The 13,810-nt window shown below is 42.9% G+C and overlaps 1 protein-coding gene across 2 annotated transcripts; it reads right to left on the bottom strand.

Annotated features, from left to right (window-relative positions):
- Positions 1–428: 428 nt before the first annotated feature.
- Positions 429–13,468, bottom strand: GPRC5B (G protein-coupled receptor class C group 5 member B). Of its 2 annotated transcripts, none has more exons than XM_058035682.1 (4): positions 13,353–13,468; positions 6,420–7,433; positions 1,865–1,977; positions 429–516 (listed from the first exon to the last, which is right to left on the bottom strand). In XM_058035682.1, the coding sequence occupies exons 2-4, from the start codon at positions 7,423–7,425 to the stop codon at positions 472–474; spliced, it is 1,164 nt and encodes a 387-aa protein (XP_057891665.1). In that variant the 5' UTR covers positions 7,426–7,433; positions 13,353–13,468; the 3' UTR covers positions 429–471. The 2 variants fall into 2 exon arrangements, with proteins under 2 accessions (XP_057891665.1, XP_057891666.1); XM_058035683.1 differs by having other exon boundaries at positions 6,420–7,429.
- Between the last annotated feature and the right edge of the window lie 342 nt (positions 13,469–13,810).

Below are 13,810 nucleotides of genomic sequence, written 5' to 3'. Positions count from 1 at the left end.
AAACAGGGGACTTCTCATGACGTTGGACATGACAGGAAAAGGAGAAAAATGGAAAGAAATCCCGCGTGTTTTCGGACTGTAGTGGCAATCTCTTGTGGCAACATGAATTAAGTTTAGGTGAGAGGAAGGGATTTTGCAAGCAACTGGCAAGCACCAAAACCAGGCTTGCCTGGCACACAAGTTACAGACAAGAGAATATCTTACACTTCAGAATACAATATCTCCTCTGCCAATTTAAGGTGTGCCTACTTCTGTTTTAAATTAGATTCAGCTTCAGTTTTACAATTTTGCTTTTGCAATTCTCCATTCAATGGTGTTCACATTTAGGCAAAATCCTCTGCAGGATTTAGAAAGATCCTGGATGTTTTGTTGCTTTGTTCTGGTACTGTTATGGATTCCTTCCCTCAAAGACACACTGCCAGGGAACAACATCTGCAACAAGGATTCTTATTCTCTACAGCCTACAGCCTTTCACCAGAGATGTCGTCCAGTGTAACTTGGCGGAGCAGTTGGTATCTGGAAATAAGGATAATAAACCCATAACTGAGAGATCTAGACTGTTCAAAAATCAGTGTTATCACTCTACACATACAGGTCAGCTTTCCAGATGGCAAAGTGATACTTTCTAGAGCAAAGTGATACGAAGAAACTCTTCTTCCACCCATACAGTGCATTTATCTCTCTGTAAAACCATGACTATATATACACATGAGCTTTGTATCCAACTCAGAATACAGCAAACCAAACAAAACACCCCAAATTCTCAAGCTTCTCATCCTTTAACTGCCTTCTCCCTGAGCTGCACATTCAGAAAACAGGCAGAGATTAATTAAAACATCAGAAGGATGCAAGCCATGACTGACAGCAAAGCCAAGCCTTTTCATTTTACTCAAGTTGACATGTTTCACACAGTCTTACCCATGGAGGAGAATTCTTGTATCTAGTCTCTCTTGTCCACTAAAATCAGCCAAAACTTTACATACTTAAAAACAAAACCAGACCTGCAATCAGTTCATTTCAAATTGGTTTTAAATGTAGAGGCTGAGTTATGGAATCAGCTCATGATTCAAAAGAAAGAAAACCCAACTCACATGAGTACAAACTGGCTCATGAGTAGATTTTTAAGAAGCATGTAGATATGCATGAAAAATGTGGGGATGAAAATTTTTCTTTTTCAACAGCATGCCTGCTATATGAAATGTCTAAAGTGAAAATTAAACATGATGGGAAAAACATTTGTAAAGTCCGTTTGGCATCACTAAACCAATCTTACAACAACCAGGCTGCAAAAATACAGGTCTATCAAAGATATGCCAAACCATTCTACAAGGAAGAAAAAAGGAATGAAAATATTCTATATTCCTCTTTTATGAATCTCTTTTCAAAATATGTACAAATCTGTAAGTTACAAAGAATTACATGTATTTTACAAGTAAATGGAATATATGTGAAACAACCATTATCTGCAACAATTATTTAAAGTAACATACTGCCTGAAAACATCTGTGTGACTCACACCATCTTGAAAAAAATCAGATTAGAAATGGTGTCACTTAATAGTTATGTTAAATACCTTAACACAAATTTAATTTGAAAGGGCCATTGAATATGTTGTCTTACAAAAAATCTGGTTCACTGAAGCTGCATTGCAAAATGTGAATAGCCGAGTAAACAAATGCAAAATACTTGTTAGCTACATATGTTAGAGGGAAGGGAAGCATTACATGCATACTTGCTGCCTTAAATTTTCATTTATAGCTTTCCCCCTGCTGGGAATAAGCTAAAGCAGGTTTTTCAATTAGTAATGGTTGTATATATCAGTGCATTTCAAAGATTTCTTAAATCATCACATTTTGATACTTACAGTCCCACCATTTAGCACAACTGCCATCTCAGTTGGCTGATAAACATTGCTTCTAAAAGGAGCACTGGGCCGGCTGCCCAAGCTGCCGTTCCGAAATCCTGCCGTCCTCAGCGCTGGAAAAGAGACATCACACTCTTAAACACAATTAAAGCTGTGCAGCCACACAGCCTCTTCCTTCCAGCCAGGTTATTGGGAACTTTGCCACTGATTTTAACTTCCATGTTGCTTTTGAACGGCTGTTTCCCTTACATGTTGAGAGCAGATCTCAGAAGAATCACATTTACATTGAATGAATTGTTTGCTAGGGAGGGGTAAAAAGGAACCAAATTTTTGAAGCTTGCTTAATGTCATTTCAGTGGAAGCTCAGTGTCTTTAGTCACCAAACCTGTGATGTATCTTGCACAATGTGTTTTGCAAAGTGCTCCCTGTGTTGGTGTGGATACTGTGGGGTTAAGTTACATTTTCCTTTCTATCAAACTCAGTGGACAGGGATCCAAAGCCTTGCTCAAGCCAGTAAGCAATGCTCACAACCCCCTGAGCATTACTTCAGCATGACTAGCAAATAAGGATTTTCCAGATGTTTCAGATTATATTTACTCTGAGAAACCAGAAAGATGGAGTAAATATTGCTTTTGAATAGCTTAAACATGGCAAATCACTGAAGCCAGAGAAGACACTGAGTGTCCTTTTGGATGTTTATACCAGGAATAAAACAGTCTCCCCATTAATTTTAGTACAAGTTTGGGTTCAAGATGTAAATTCTGAGTGAGATATGCATAATGAGGGATATGCTGCTCTCTCTAAAGCAGGCTGGGGATTGGCACATACAAACTCCCTCTTTAATTTTGAGGGTAAATGATGACTTCAGTGCACTCAGACGTGGCCAGGGAACAGAGCTCATTTATCACACAATGGGCAAAACTCATCTGTCAGCTGCTAAACAGAAACATGCCCAGTTCAGGCACCTAGGGCAAGAACTTCTCTTAAATTTAATTCAAATTACAATTCTACAGTCTCTGGCTGAAATCATGAATGAGCTGAAGTTTATGAGAATTCCAGCCCAGACTTTAATGAAGCCAGGATTTATCTCCAATGTAGTTGCTCTGTGCAGAAGATTTAAATGGATCCTCCTGCCATATGCTGTCCTCTATCCACTGCTACTCCTCTCTTGGGAGTTGTGCACCAAGATGAAGATCAGTACTGATTTGGCATGGAAATTCAGAAATTCCACCCTGCAAATGCTCAGCTGTTGACTTCAGATACATATAGACCCTCACTTGCTCTATTTCTGCAGAACACTGGGAGGAAAAATTATGAAAATGCCTAAACTGGAACGAAATATTTTCTATTAGATATTTAACCATCTCAAGGTCAGTAACCTTTTTTTTGCTATTTGACTACTTCTTGTGTGATAAACACACATGATTGCACTGGTATTTGCTATTACACACAGACACAAAAATCTTTATCATGCACACCATCATGAAAATATTTATACAGAATATTTACACAAAATATACACAGTCATTTCAAAGCTATCTTAAAGAGCCAGTAAATTCAATTTCATATTGCTAAATTGTCTTTCCCTATTACTGCAAACAGCTTCAGTTTTTTTGATGTGAGAATCTATGACAAAGGTTGTAGACAAAATACTTATTTTGGTTTTTTTTTTCTTACACTAGTTTTAACATTTTTCCTTGTACTTTTAATGTTACTATTAAATAAATCCACTTGCATAGGGCATGTATAGGTAAAAACCCAGCAGTACTGAGGATATTTGATATTTGTCAAAGCCTCTTTGTAACACATTTGAAATTTTGTTCACTTTGCTTTTAGCTATTAGCTGTGACTGTGAGTGGTAGTACTAGAAGTTATTAAATGAAATTTAATGATACCAGAGCTGCTTGGGCTTGGGTTTCCTGACAGCTGTTGCATTCTACATTTCACATCCAGATTTCTCTTGTTTAAGGCAAATTCCCTCTGCCTACAGAGGTTGCCCTGCCTCTGTGCACTGCACTTCCAGAGAGCTCTGAGAACTCAGTCAACTGCTTTGTCCAGGCTTCCAAATACTTTAAAATCAGTTTAGAGTGAAAATAACTCTTCTAAAGAGATATTTCAACCTATCATATAAATACTAAAATCCCAGATTACTATGCTGTTTAAATGATGTTTAAGTTAATGACTTTAAAATAGGTTTGCTTTATTAATGCTTAATGTTGTTCCTGGCATAGAGCAGCTCTTGTTGCAATGCATAACATGAAGGTACATTTTTGCTCAGAAAGAAGGAATCAAGGAGGATATAAGCTTGTTTGAACCTGAACACTGTTTGGATTGTTAAAATGCTGCTTAAAATCTTAAAAAAGAGCAAAGTTATAAAATTGTTTTACACAAATATTAGTGGAAATAACAAGAATTAATGGAAAATATGTTTGTCCAGGCATGTTTTCTACTTAAAGCTAACTATTTACTGAAACAAGTATTACAGTCAGAGAACTGTTTTCTGCTTATCATGTCTTCCAAACTTTACAACTAATACATCTTCTATTCTTAAACATCATTCTTAAGGATGGAGTAGTTGAAGAAAGTACCCTTCCAGTAATTTCTGAACTCTTGATGATGAATTCTTAAACTGAGTCTGATCAAATGGATGAAAGGAGAGAACATTCTCTTCACCCCTGCAGAGCCAATTGCTCACAGACTCCAGGTGCTTTGCCACTGACAGGGATCTGACTCAGTGCCTTAGTTATTATTAAAGTATTTACTTCAAGTCTCTACCATGCTACCAAGTTTTGTCTCCAAACCCTGCTGTCCCAAGCCAGTCCCTAAAGAACTGCTGCAAAGGAAGATTTAATCTGTTTTGATGTATTAAAAATTCCTGTATGCCATGGGAATAGGAATGACAGGCATTTATTATGGTATACATTAACAAGGGCATCAGATAAGGAAATCTATTTTGTATTGTACTGTCATTCAGATAGATTAAAACAGAACATAAATTGAACTATAATAGACACTATAATGATTTTGTAATTTTGTAGCTATCATACATCTATCCATTTCACAAAAAAACTTAATTACTGAATTATTAGATCAAAAAGGAGCTTCCAGTTCTTTTTTTAAAATGCACCCATGAATGGGAATGATACAGAGTGAAAGATCCAATTTTGTTCTTAGATCTGCCTTAGCCAGAAATAGCTTCACTGAAGCCATTGCAGTTACTTTACTATGAAATTAATTTAATGGGGGATGGAGGACAATAAAAACAAACCACCACACTAAAAAAAAAAAAAAAAAAAAAAAAAAAGAGTAAAAGAGTGGTTTTAACAGTCCACAGTGCAACTGTCTCTTGCTTTGGAACATTAGTAATAACAACCATTCTTTTATTGTGATTTTTTTTTTTTTGTTTTACCACTGCCCTTATGGTATCTACTGACAGAACAAACTTCCCTACTAGAAGGAGACGTTTAAAGTTTCTGCTAAAAAACTTAGAGGAAAAAATGCCTTCCTGACCCAACACTGTGCCAAACAAAAGTGTTGTCTTCCTCCAAGTCCGGTCAGTGCCCAGGGAAACATCAAACCCAGAGGAAATCAAAGACACATAAAGGTGAATAGGAAGGTGAAGTGCTTGGACCACGTGCCCTAAGCCTCCTTTCAGGGGCTGCCAGAGCAATGTGGCAGCTCCTGCCTGGGCTACCACACCAGTATTCTTCTCAAATCAGTGAAAAACAATCAGTGTGACTTGTAACAAAATCCTCTATCCAGGTGTGGGGCAAGAACACCACGGGGCTCTTGCTTCCCACTGCTGGTCAGAGGCATCCCTGGCATTTCTGACATGGCTTGAACCTCCAGCAAGGGTTTGGATCTCTGAAGCACCAGTTGTTGCTGGTCCTTTCAGCAATCACTCAAAAGCATTTCCACTGCAAATTTTAATGATGTGTGATCAGACATCGTTCTGCTACAAGGAAGGCAAATTACCTCAAAACCTCTGTGAAAGCTCAGATGTTCAAGCCTTCAGAACAAAGGCTGTCTTTGAACTGTCTGTAAGCCACTTGGCATTTCTTCCCCCCACAGGGACACAAAGTGGCACTAAATCCATTTTAATGGAAAGATAATTAATAATAATTATTTTGTTGCTCAAGTGGTTGAGCAATTTTTAACATAGATCACTTCATTTATTTCTGAGGTTTTGGGAAAATATTTTGTATTAAATATTGATAACTGCTAATTACAAAAAATGTAATTTAAATTATTTAAAGGTTATTTTTTCCACAATGATTTTTTAATTCTTTTGGTGTTGCCTTTGCATTTGAAATTGTTCAGTTTTTCAAAGAAAAATCAACATGCTGAGGATAATTTTAACCTATGTATTGTCTGTGTTTTTTAATTTTTCTCTCTCACTATCTTAGTATCTTAGTGAAAACTGTAAAAGGGAATAAGGTGTAGTGTGAAAATTACTGTATTTATCATGACCTTCATTTTCAACACCTGAAAAATGTCTCATACAGAGTTTTCTTGACACTACAAAAAAATATAGTCCTTTATAGGCAATTTTTACCTGCATTATGTTCATCCATTGAAAAGGCTTTATTTTCCATGTAGCTCCTGGGAAGCTGAATATCTTCCTCAAAAGCGGTTTCACGCATCCTTGGCTGTGAAGTATCAAAATAATTGGGCGTGTTTTCCTGCTGTGATGGAAGGATGGTACAGTGGACCTCTGGGATGGCATGAAAAATAACAAACACCCAGCCACTGGACACCAGTGCAATAGCCAGAGTGGGATCACTCCATTTGTCCCTTCTCTGGAGCTCAGCGTTCCCGAACAGGTACATAGTCATCCAGGCCACCCAGATCAGAATGGAAAAGAAAAGCGTTATAATGAGGCAAACTCCGTTTTTCTTCCATTTCTTAAACTTCCCACAGAGCGTGAAAAAGGAGAATCCCAGGGTAAATACCATCAGGAACATGACATAAATGGAGGCCATCACAAAATCCATGGGCTCGTAGCTGCAGGCCAGCTTGTTCTCCCTGACCACGGTCAGGACCAGCCACTCGGTCGCGATGATGACCTGCACCAGCATCAGGCACATGGCCACCCCGGCCAGGTGCCACCCCGACGGGCTCTTGCCGTGGCGGACGAGCCTGCGGAGCCTCCAGGCCTGGGCGAGCAAGCAGGAGAAGCACAAAGCAAAGATAACTCCCCAGAGAAACCTTCGGGTGGAGCACACCATCTCATCTTCCTGGATGATGAACGCGAACGTCAGCCCAAACAGTCCCAGAGTGCCGAAGAGAAAGAGGAAGTGCATTCCCAGGGGGCTCTTCTTCTCTTTGTCCTTGATGAAGGGCAGCCTCACCAGCAGGATCAGCATCAGCAGCAGCGTGGTGAGCACACCTGCCCCCGCCACGGCCTCCAGCACGATGCCCCAGATGGCGTCCAGGTCACACAGGTACACGTACTGGGGCAGGAGGTCCAGCCCGCAGCCCCGCGGCGTGCTGGAGTTCTCTGAGGAGCCATAGCTGATCACCAACAGCAGCAAGAAACCAATGGCTGGGTAGGTTTTCATTTTTCTGTCTGAGACAACAAAGCATTTGTTTAGCTAGAGCTGAGTTTGGAGGGTTTCACAGCCGCTGAAGCCCAGCTTGTTCCAGCAGCCCAATGTTTACAGTTTGTGCACTGGATCTGCAGCTGGCACAGCCTCCCCCTGCCCCCTTCACTGCCCTCCCAAAAGCTGCTCTTGCCCGTTGTACTCAGAATGCAAAATGACTCATTGCTCTGTTTGCACAGATTGAAAACAACACTTCCAAACTCTGACCCTGCAAATGGCCTACAACACAGCCAGAAAAAATTATGTATCCTGTTGCAAATATTACATTATCTGCAAACTTGGACACTTACTACCTGTTTAAATGTAATACTCCATTCAAATCAAGGTGTTTTAAGCATGTTTAAGTTGCACTAGGCCTGATGCAGGTGTAAGCAATATCACAATTAGGCTTTCCCACAGCCTTGCTCCTTTTACTGGAACAAAGGCAGAGTCAAAACCACTTTTTAAATTATTACTTTTTTAAAGGATAAAGCAATCCAAGGAAAATAAACACTTTACATTCTTAAAAAAAGAAAAATCTTGTTTTCATGCTCGGTCAATAGGCAATTATCATATTCACTTCTTTCATCCTCTTCCAAAGCCCAGGTATTAGATTGCATTTGGAAATGGGAATGGCAGGCTAGAAAAATCCCATATTCTGTGACAATGGTGCACACATGCAGTGTCATCAATCAACTAATCAAAAATGAATGCCTCATTGTGCTTCTTAGCCAGTCCAAAGCCATTCAAAGGGAACAAATAACAAAACCCAGAGCATCTCTTTCCTGGATCCAGAAAGTGGACAATGGTAAACACTCCAGGAACACAACACATCCCACTTGACCACCAGGACCAAAAGCCTAGACACATCCCAACTTGAAGTTTTTGGAAGAACATGGGTTAGGTGCTTTAAAAACATACACTATGGTGTTTGCTTTTATTAAGCAAAGCAGATTGTTAAAAAATGTAACCTTTAACTCCCAGTCTGCCTGGGCACAGCCCTGTAAGGGCAGTCTGCAGCAAACCCTGTGAGGAGCAGATCTGAAACCTGACTCTGTTAACCTTCAGCAGCAGTCAGAGCTGCAGGTTCCAGCAGGATTTTCCTCACTGATGTGAGGGATGTTTCAGACTCACACTGGTACTGTATGAGCACGAGAAAGAAAAGCACCCATAAGCAGGCAGTGATGTCAGTCAATGTTAATCAATGTTTAGGGTGCAAAGTGAAAAGCAGAGGAAGTATCAGGAGTGTTCTGTAAGCCATACAACAGCCCTAAATGGTTACCTGTCCAAAGAGATTAAAACTGCTTTAATGAAAACTTTGAAAACTTTAGCAAGAGTTGAAAATATTTAAAGTAGTGGTGCAGTGTTGCATTGAGCACAATCAGTCATAACTAACACAAGAACTATTTACATAGACTGAAACTGTGCTGTGTCTCTTAGAGCTGAGAACTGTGGATGTTCTCGTGCTTTACAGTCCTGTAATGACCAAAGTTAAATCCTGAGGATCTGAATCTCCAAACCAGTGTTTCCCTGTGTCATGACCAATGGCCATTTCCAGCCTCCATCAGGAGACAGATGATGAAGTTTATGATGTTTGCTATCAGGGGCACCATGACAGCAAACATGCCAATATAAACCTGTAATGACTCCATGGGCTTCACCCACACAGGGTACAAAACATCCTCTTGCAAACCTTCATCTCAGAAGTGGAAGCTGTGACAAATAATGTGATGAGGGCTTGGACAAACAGGAAATGGGTAATGGGCAATCTCTGCCAGCCCACAGATATTAATCTTTGCACTATTGGAAGGGCTGCAATGTTCTAACGACGCAATGACCTGCTAAGGACAAGTGATTTGTTTTTTGTACCTCTCTGTAATTTACTTCATGCTGGATTGGTAGAATATACACTTGTTTATATCTGATTTGTGTAACAGGTTCTTCAATGACTCTGTTGCAACACCCACGTTAAAAACACTGACTTTACAGACAGAAAACTAATCATCAGTGAAATATATTCATTTCTGTATTGAATATACGCTCAATAAATCTCCTTGCCCTCTGAGTACATAATTAACTAGAAGAAAACATTCCGAAGATAGTTCTCCAATTCCTTTTATGCACAGTCAATTCCTACTGCAACTAGTGAATTTCCTCTTTAGAGTGTTTGAAACATCCTAAAAAGTGTGAAATGGTCAGTGCCTGCTGCCACAAAAGGGGAAATCCACTGGGATTTACTAAGGCAATGCTCCAAACCAGTGGTACCATTGCAACAAGTAGGAGGTCATGTGGGAAATGATTCAAAATTCATTCTAAACGTCACCCAAACTAGAAACAATAAAGAGCCCTAAAGTGAGGGTCATGTTGATTTTCCACTATCCCATCACTTACAAATTATGGTAAGCATGGACTAAATTGCTTTCAATACTAGCTTTGTTTATTAGCTACTCTCCAAAGACCAGGGGGGGTAATTAATTAAGTGCAAGTATCCCCAGTTCTAAGATATTTTCCAGTTTTCTGGTTACTTTATTCATGTCATGTAACCCTCATGTGATTGAGCTATTCTAGGACAGTCTGTTTCCATGGAGATTGTGCTGCATGGGTAAGCAGTCATATTGTCAGGCCATCATTTGTTTCCTCTTCCTATTTGGAAGTGTTTGGGAGGGGGAAGGGAGGGTTAATGAATCTGACTATTTCCCCCTCCATGAAGAAGTGGTTAGTTTTGGAAAGGGGGAATTAAGCTGTGACAAAATACATTCATAATTCAAAATACATATTCTGAAATATAGAGGTGTTCAACTCAAGGGGAATTTTCCCAAGTTACTTTGTGCTTTTGGGAAAGCTGATGGGACATAATCAGTGGTCCTCTTAGAAGGGTCCCAGACAGCCACAATACTGACCAGGAAGATCTCTAGGACTGCTGACAGCTATTCCTGGTGTGAAATAATTCCCTACCCAATGTCAGTGAGTCTCACTAAACACCAGATCCTGCCCAGAGCAAAAAAAGCAGAGCTTGAAGTCTCCAAAGGAGGAATCTTTTCCTCCTAACTGCTATCAACAAAGCATTTGTTTCTAACCTGTTTACTATCAGTTTCTGCCTAATTGGGCAGGCAGTATTAATAATCCACCCCCTGAGACATTACCAGCCAAAAAAAATCCTTTCTAGTGCTGATACTGAACACAGACAGTTACAAAAACAAGGGGAAAAACTGAATTGCAACACACAAGTTTGGCAAGTGAATACCTCAACTTTAGCTAAAACTACAGATTCAATCATTTTAAGGGAAAACCATGAAGTTGTTGGTTTTTTTTCCAGAAAAGTTTTTTTTGCAAAAACCAGAAATACATCATTGTGGGGGTTTTATTAAAATAGCATCTTCCTCAAGCCTGTGCAGTGGGTAGGATGGCAAAGTTCTGAGCCTCTTGAGATTTTATAGTAAAATTTTACTGCACATTCTTGCTGGTTGTTACTTAAATCAGTAACTGTAGAGGAAGAGTATTTTTACATCTTTATGTCTAGATTAGCTCTCACTAGAGTTATGCAACCTCACAGTTGTAACAATGGTGCTCTATTCGGCTGGCACTTCGCTCCTGCTGCCAGAGAACTCGAGAAACACAGGAGTGCACTGAGACACTCCAGCACAGGTACAGCCAGTGGCACTGCTGCATCCCCTGCATACTGCAATGAATGTTCACAGCGAGCAAAAGCAACTTGAGATTTTTTTTCCCCCCCCAGATTCCTCTCCAAAATTTTATTTTGGTAAAGCCATTAAGGCAACGTACCTGAAACCAGAGCAATCAGGAACATTTACAATCAATATTCTAATCAATAAGCCCTACACATTTTAGGCAAAAGCAGTGAACAATTAGCAGGACAGCTACTGTTTCAATCCAGTACTTAATTTTTGGCTCAAAATCTGCTCTCAATGACAGCTGTAATAACTCCACTGTCTTCTACAGAGTGAGGTCCCTTCATTACATTATCTGGCATAGAGTCACCACAGAATTGCAGACACAAAGCTGCCCCAGCGGGTACAAACTACAATTACAAGCAACTAAGCAGAAAGAGAAAACCTCACAGTTGTCATCAAAACGTTGTCACAGTTAAAAATCAATGAGGCTTTCTGTAGCTAAAGTCTTCTGACCAAAGCTTGCAAAGGGATTACAAAAAGACACAGCTGTATGCTGCTACAGAATATATATCCAGAATAAATGTGTAATTATGCAAAGAGTTAAGGCTAGGCTGTTCATGGTTAGATGCATTATCTGCCCCTGTACCTGGAGTTCAAATGTTAGTCAGCTGACACAGGGAGATGCATTCAATGGCAGAGAAGAAAAGCAATCTAGTAAATATAAGCAGTAGTAGCACAGATAGTAAGCACACAGACAGAAGACTGGTTCACTGTGCAATCTGCAAAAGAAATTCCACCCCCGCCACAAAGTGTTGGGGAGAGACGGGAGTGAGGAATTAATCACAACACAGGATCTCTGCCAGCTGCTTTTGATCAGAACTGAAGAATGAGCTCCAGGACTGATAACAGAGCAGCAACAGCCAAGTTGAGATCAGACTACTCAAGAGACGTGTGTATTTCCAGAATAATAATTAATAGTGCAATTGTGCTTTGTAGGCAAAAATACAGCAGTGATTTTGACAGCCCCTGCATCAAACACATCATGCTCTGTTACAGCCTCACGGTTACAGAAAGCAAGCCCTCACTCCAGAAAGGACATGTAGAAAAAGTATTGCTTTCATTTAGAAATACTTTGTGATGCTGAATACACTATGAAGGTATCTTTCTAATTTTCTAGGAGCTGAATTCCCTTTGGTCAGAATCAGTGTATCACGTGTGCCTAGGTACTTCTGACCACAGCGTCTGGTGTTGAATTCACAAGCGATAGCAATCAATTACGGTAATCAACGTTTTTGTTTTCTTTGCTAATTCTCAGACTGTTTCTATTCATGTCACAGCCTTCTCGCAGATGGGTTCTGTCACCGGATTTCTCCTGATGTAGCGAGACAACACCTCAACCCTGATATTCCCTGCTGGTGAGCAGCAAGGGGATCCCCGTTAAACTCGGTACTAGCGCTGATCACCAAGCTGGGTGTTTGGGTTCAGCACGCAGCAAATCCTGTTAGCCTTGGGATAAACATTAAGGGCAGGTGTAAACAAAGGGTTCGCATAAGTGCTAAATCCTCTCTCTGCGTGGCTTTGCGGAGAAGTAACACAGAGACAGGGCTTCTTTAACTGGAGGGAAAACTGCAGCGCACCCGCACCCAGCCGGAGCTGCCGCCAGCCCCGGGACCGGCCGGGGGCCAACAAAGGCTCTTCCCCCTCGGCCTCTTCGCTGTCCCTGCCCTTGAGCCCCCGCGGGGAATGCGATGAGGTGCCGGGCTTGGCTGCAACCACCCCGCGGTGCGAGGCCGGGCGGCCCCTCCGTGCGGCCGGTGCGCGGCTGCCCCCGCTCCGGGCTCGCCTTAATCCGCCCGCAGCCTCCTCCTCCTCCGGACGGTACCTATCCCGCTTCAGCCTCCGCTCTTTTGTCCCTTCGTTCTCTTCCTCTTCGGTTTCTTTCCCCCGTCTCTTCCTCCCCCGCCTGTCCCCGCTCCTCTTCCCCATCCTCTCCGAACTCCGCTGTCCTCCTCGCCAGCCTTGCGCCCCGCTCCCTGCAGCGCAGCCCCTGCTCCGAGCCCCCCCGTCCTGCCCTATATCCCATCTAATCCCCCCAGGATTCCTATATCCAGCCTGTTGTCTGCTGGCGGCCACCGAGCTAATTCTGCGGGCAGCGGAGGGCGCAGAGCCGGCTGAGCGGCTCCGCTACGTCCCTGGCCCGCAGCCCTGGCCCGGCCGTACCCCCGGGGCCGCTCCGGGGCCGCTGCTTCCCCGCCCGCCCCGCCGCCGGCTCACCCGCTGTCCGCTGCGGCCGAGGGCGGCGGGGCAGCTCTGTCCGCCAGCCCTCCGCAAGTCACATCCCGGCTCCGGCGGCGCGGCGGCTCCGCGGCGGGGAGCGAACGCAGCGCGCACCGCCCCCGCGGCGGCTCATGGAGCGCCCGGCCCGGAGCGCCGAGCCCAGCGGAGCGAGCGGAGCCGTGTCCGCCGCGCTCTGCGCCCGCCGCTCCGCCGCGCCACGGCCCCGCGGCCAGCCCCCTCCCACCGCCCCGCCCCGCTCGGGCACGGCTCGGCACGGCTCGGCTCGGCGGGCAGGGGCACTCCGGGGACGGGGATAGGGACGGAGCACCCCGGAACAGGGACAGAGCCCCCACAGCGCCGGGGCGCTCTGGCCGCGCGGAGCTGCCCCGCTCCCAGCGGAGCGGGCACGGTGAGGGCTCGGGCGCGCACTTACACACACACAGACCCTCAAACAC

This window comes from Melospiza georgiana, chromosome 16 (assembly GCF_028018845.1).
Source record: "Melospiza georgiana isolate bMelGeo1 chromosome 16, bMelGeo1.pri, whole genome shotgun sequence".
Taxonomy (NCBI): Eukaryota; Metazoa; Chordata; class Aves; order Passeriformes; family Passerellidae; genus Melospiza; species Melospiza georgiana.
This window is presented reverse-complemented; position numbering and strand designations above follow the sequence as displayed.

Coding starts and splice junctions, on each gene's coding strand:
- GPRC5B (XM_058035682.1), bottom strand. CDS start 7,425: ATGAAAACCTACCCAGCCATTGGTTTCTTGCTGCTGTTGGTGATCAGC. Junction 1,978..6,419: donor AATGGATGAACATAATGCAG/GTAAAAATTGCC, acceptor TCTCTTTTCCAG/CGCTGAGGACGGCAGGATTT. Junction 517..1,864: donor TTGTGCTAAATGGTGGGACT/GTAAGTATCAAA, acceptor CCTTATTTCCAG/ATACCAACTGCTCCGCCAAG.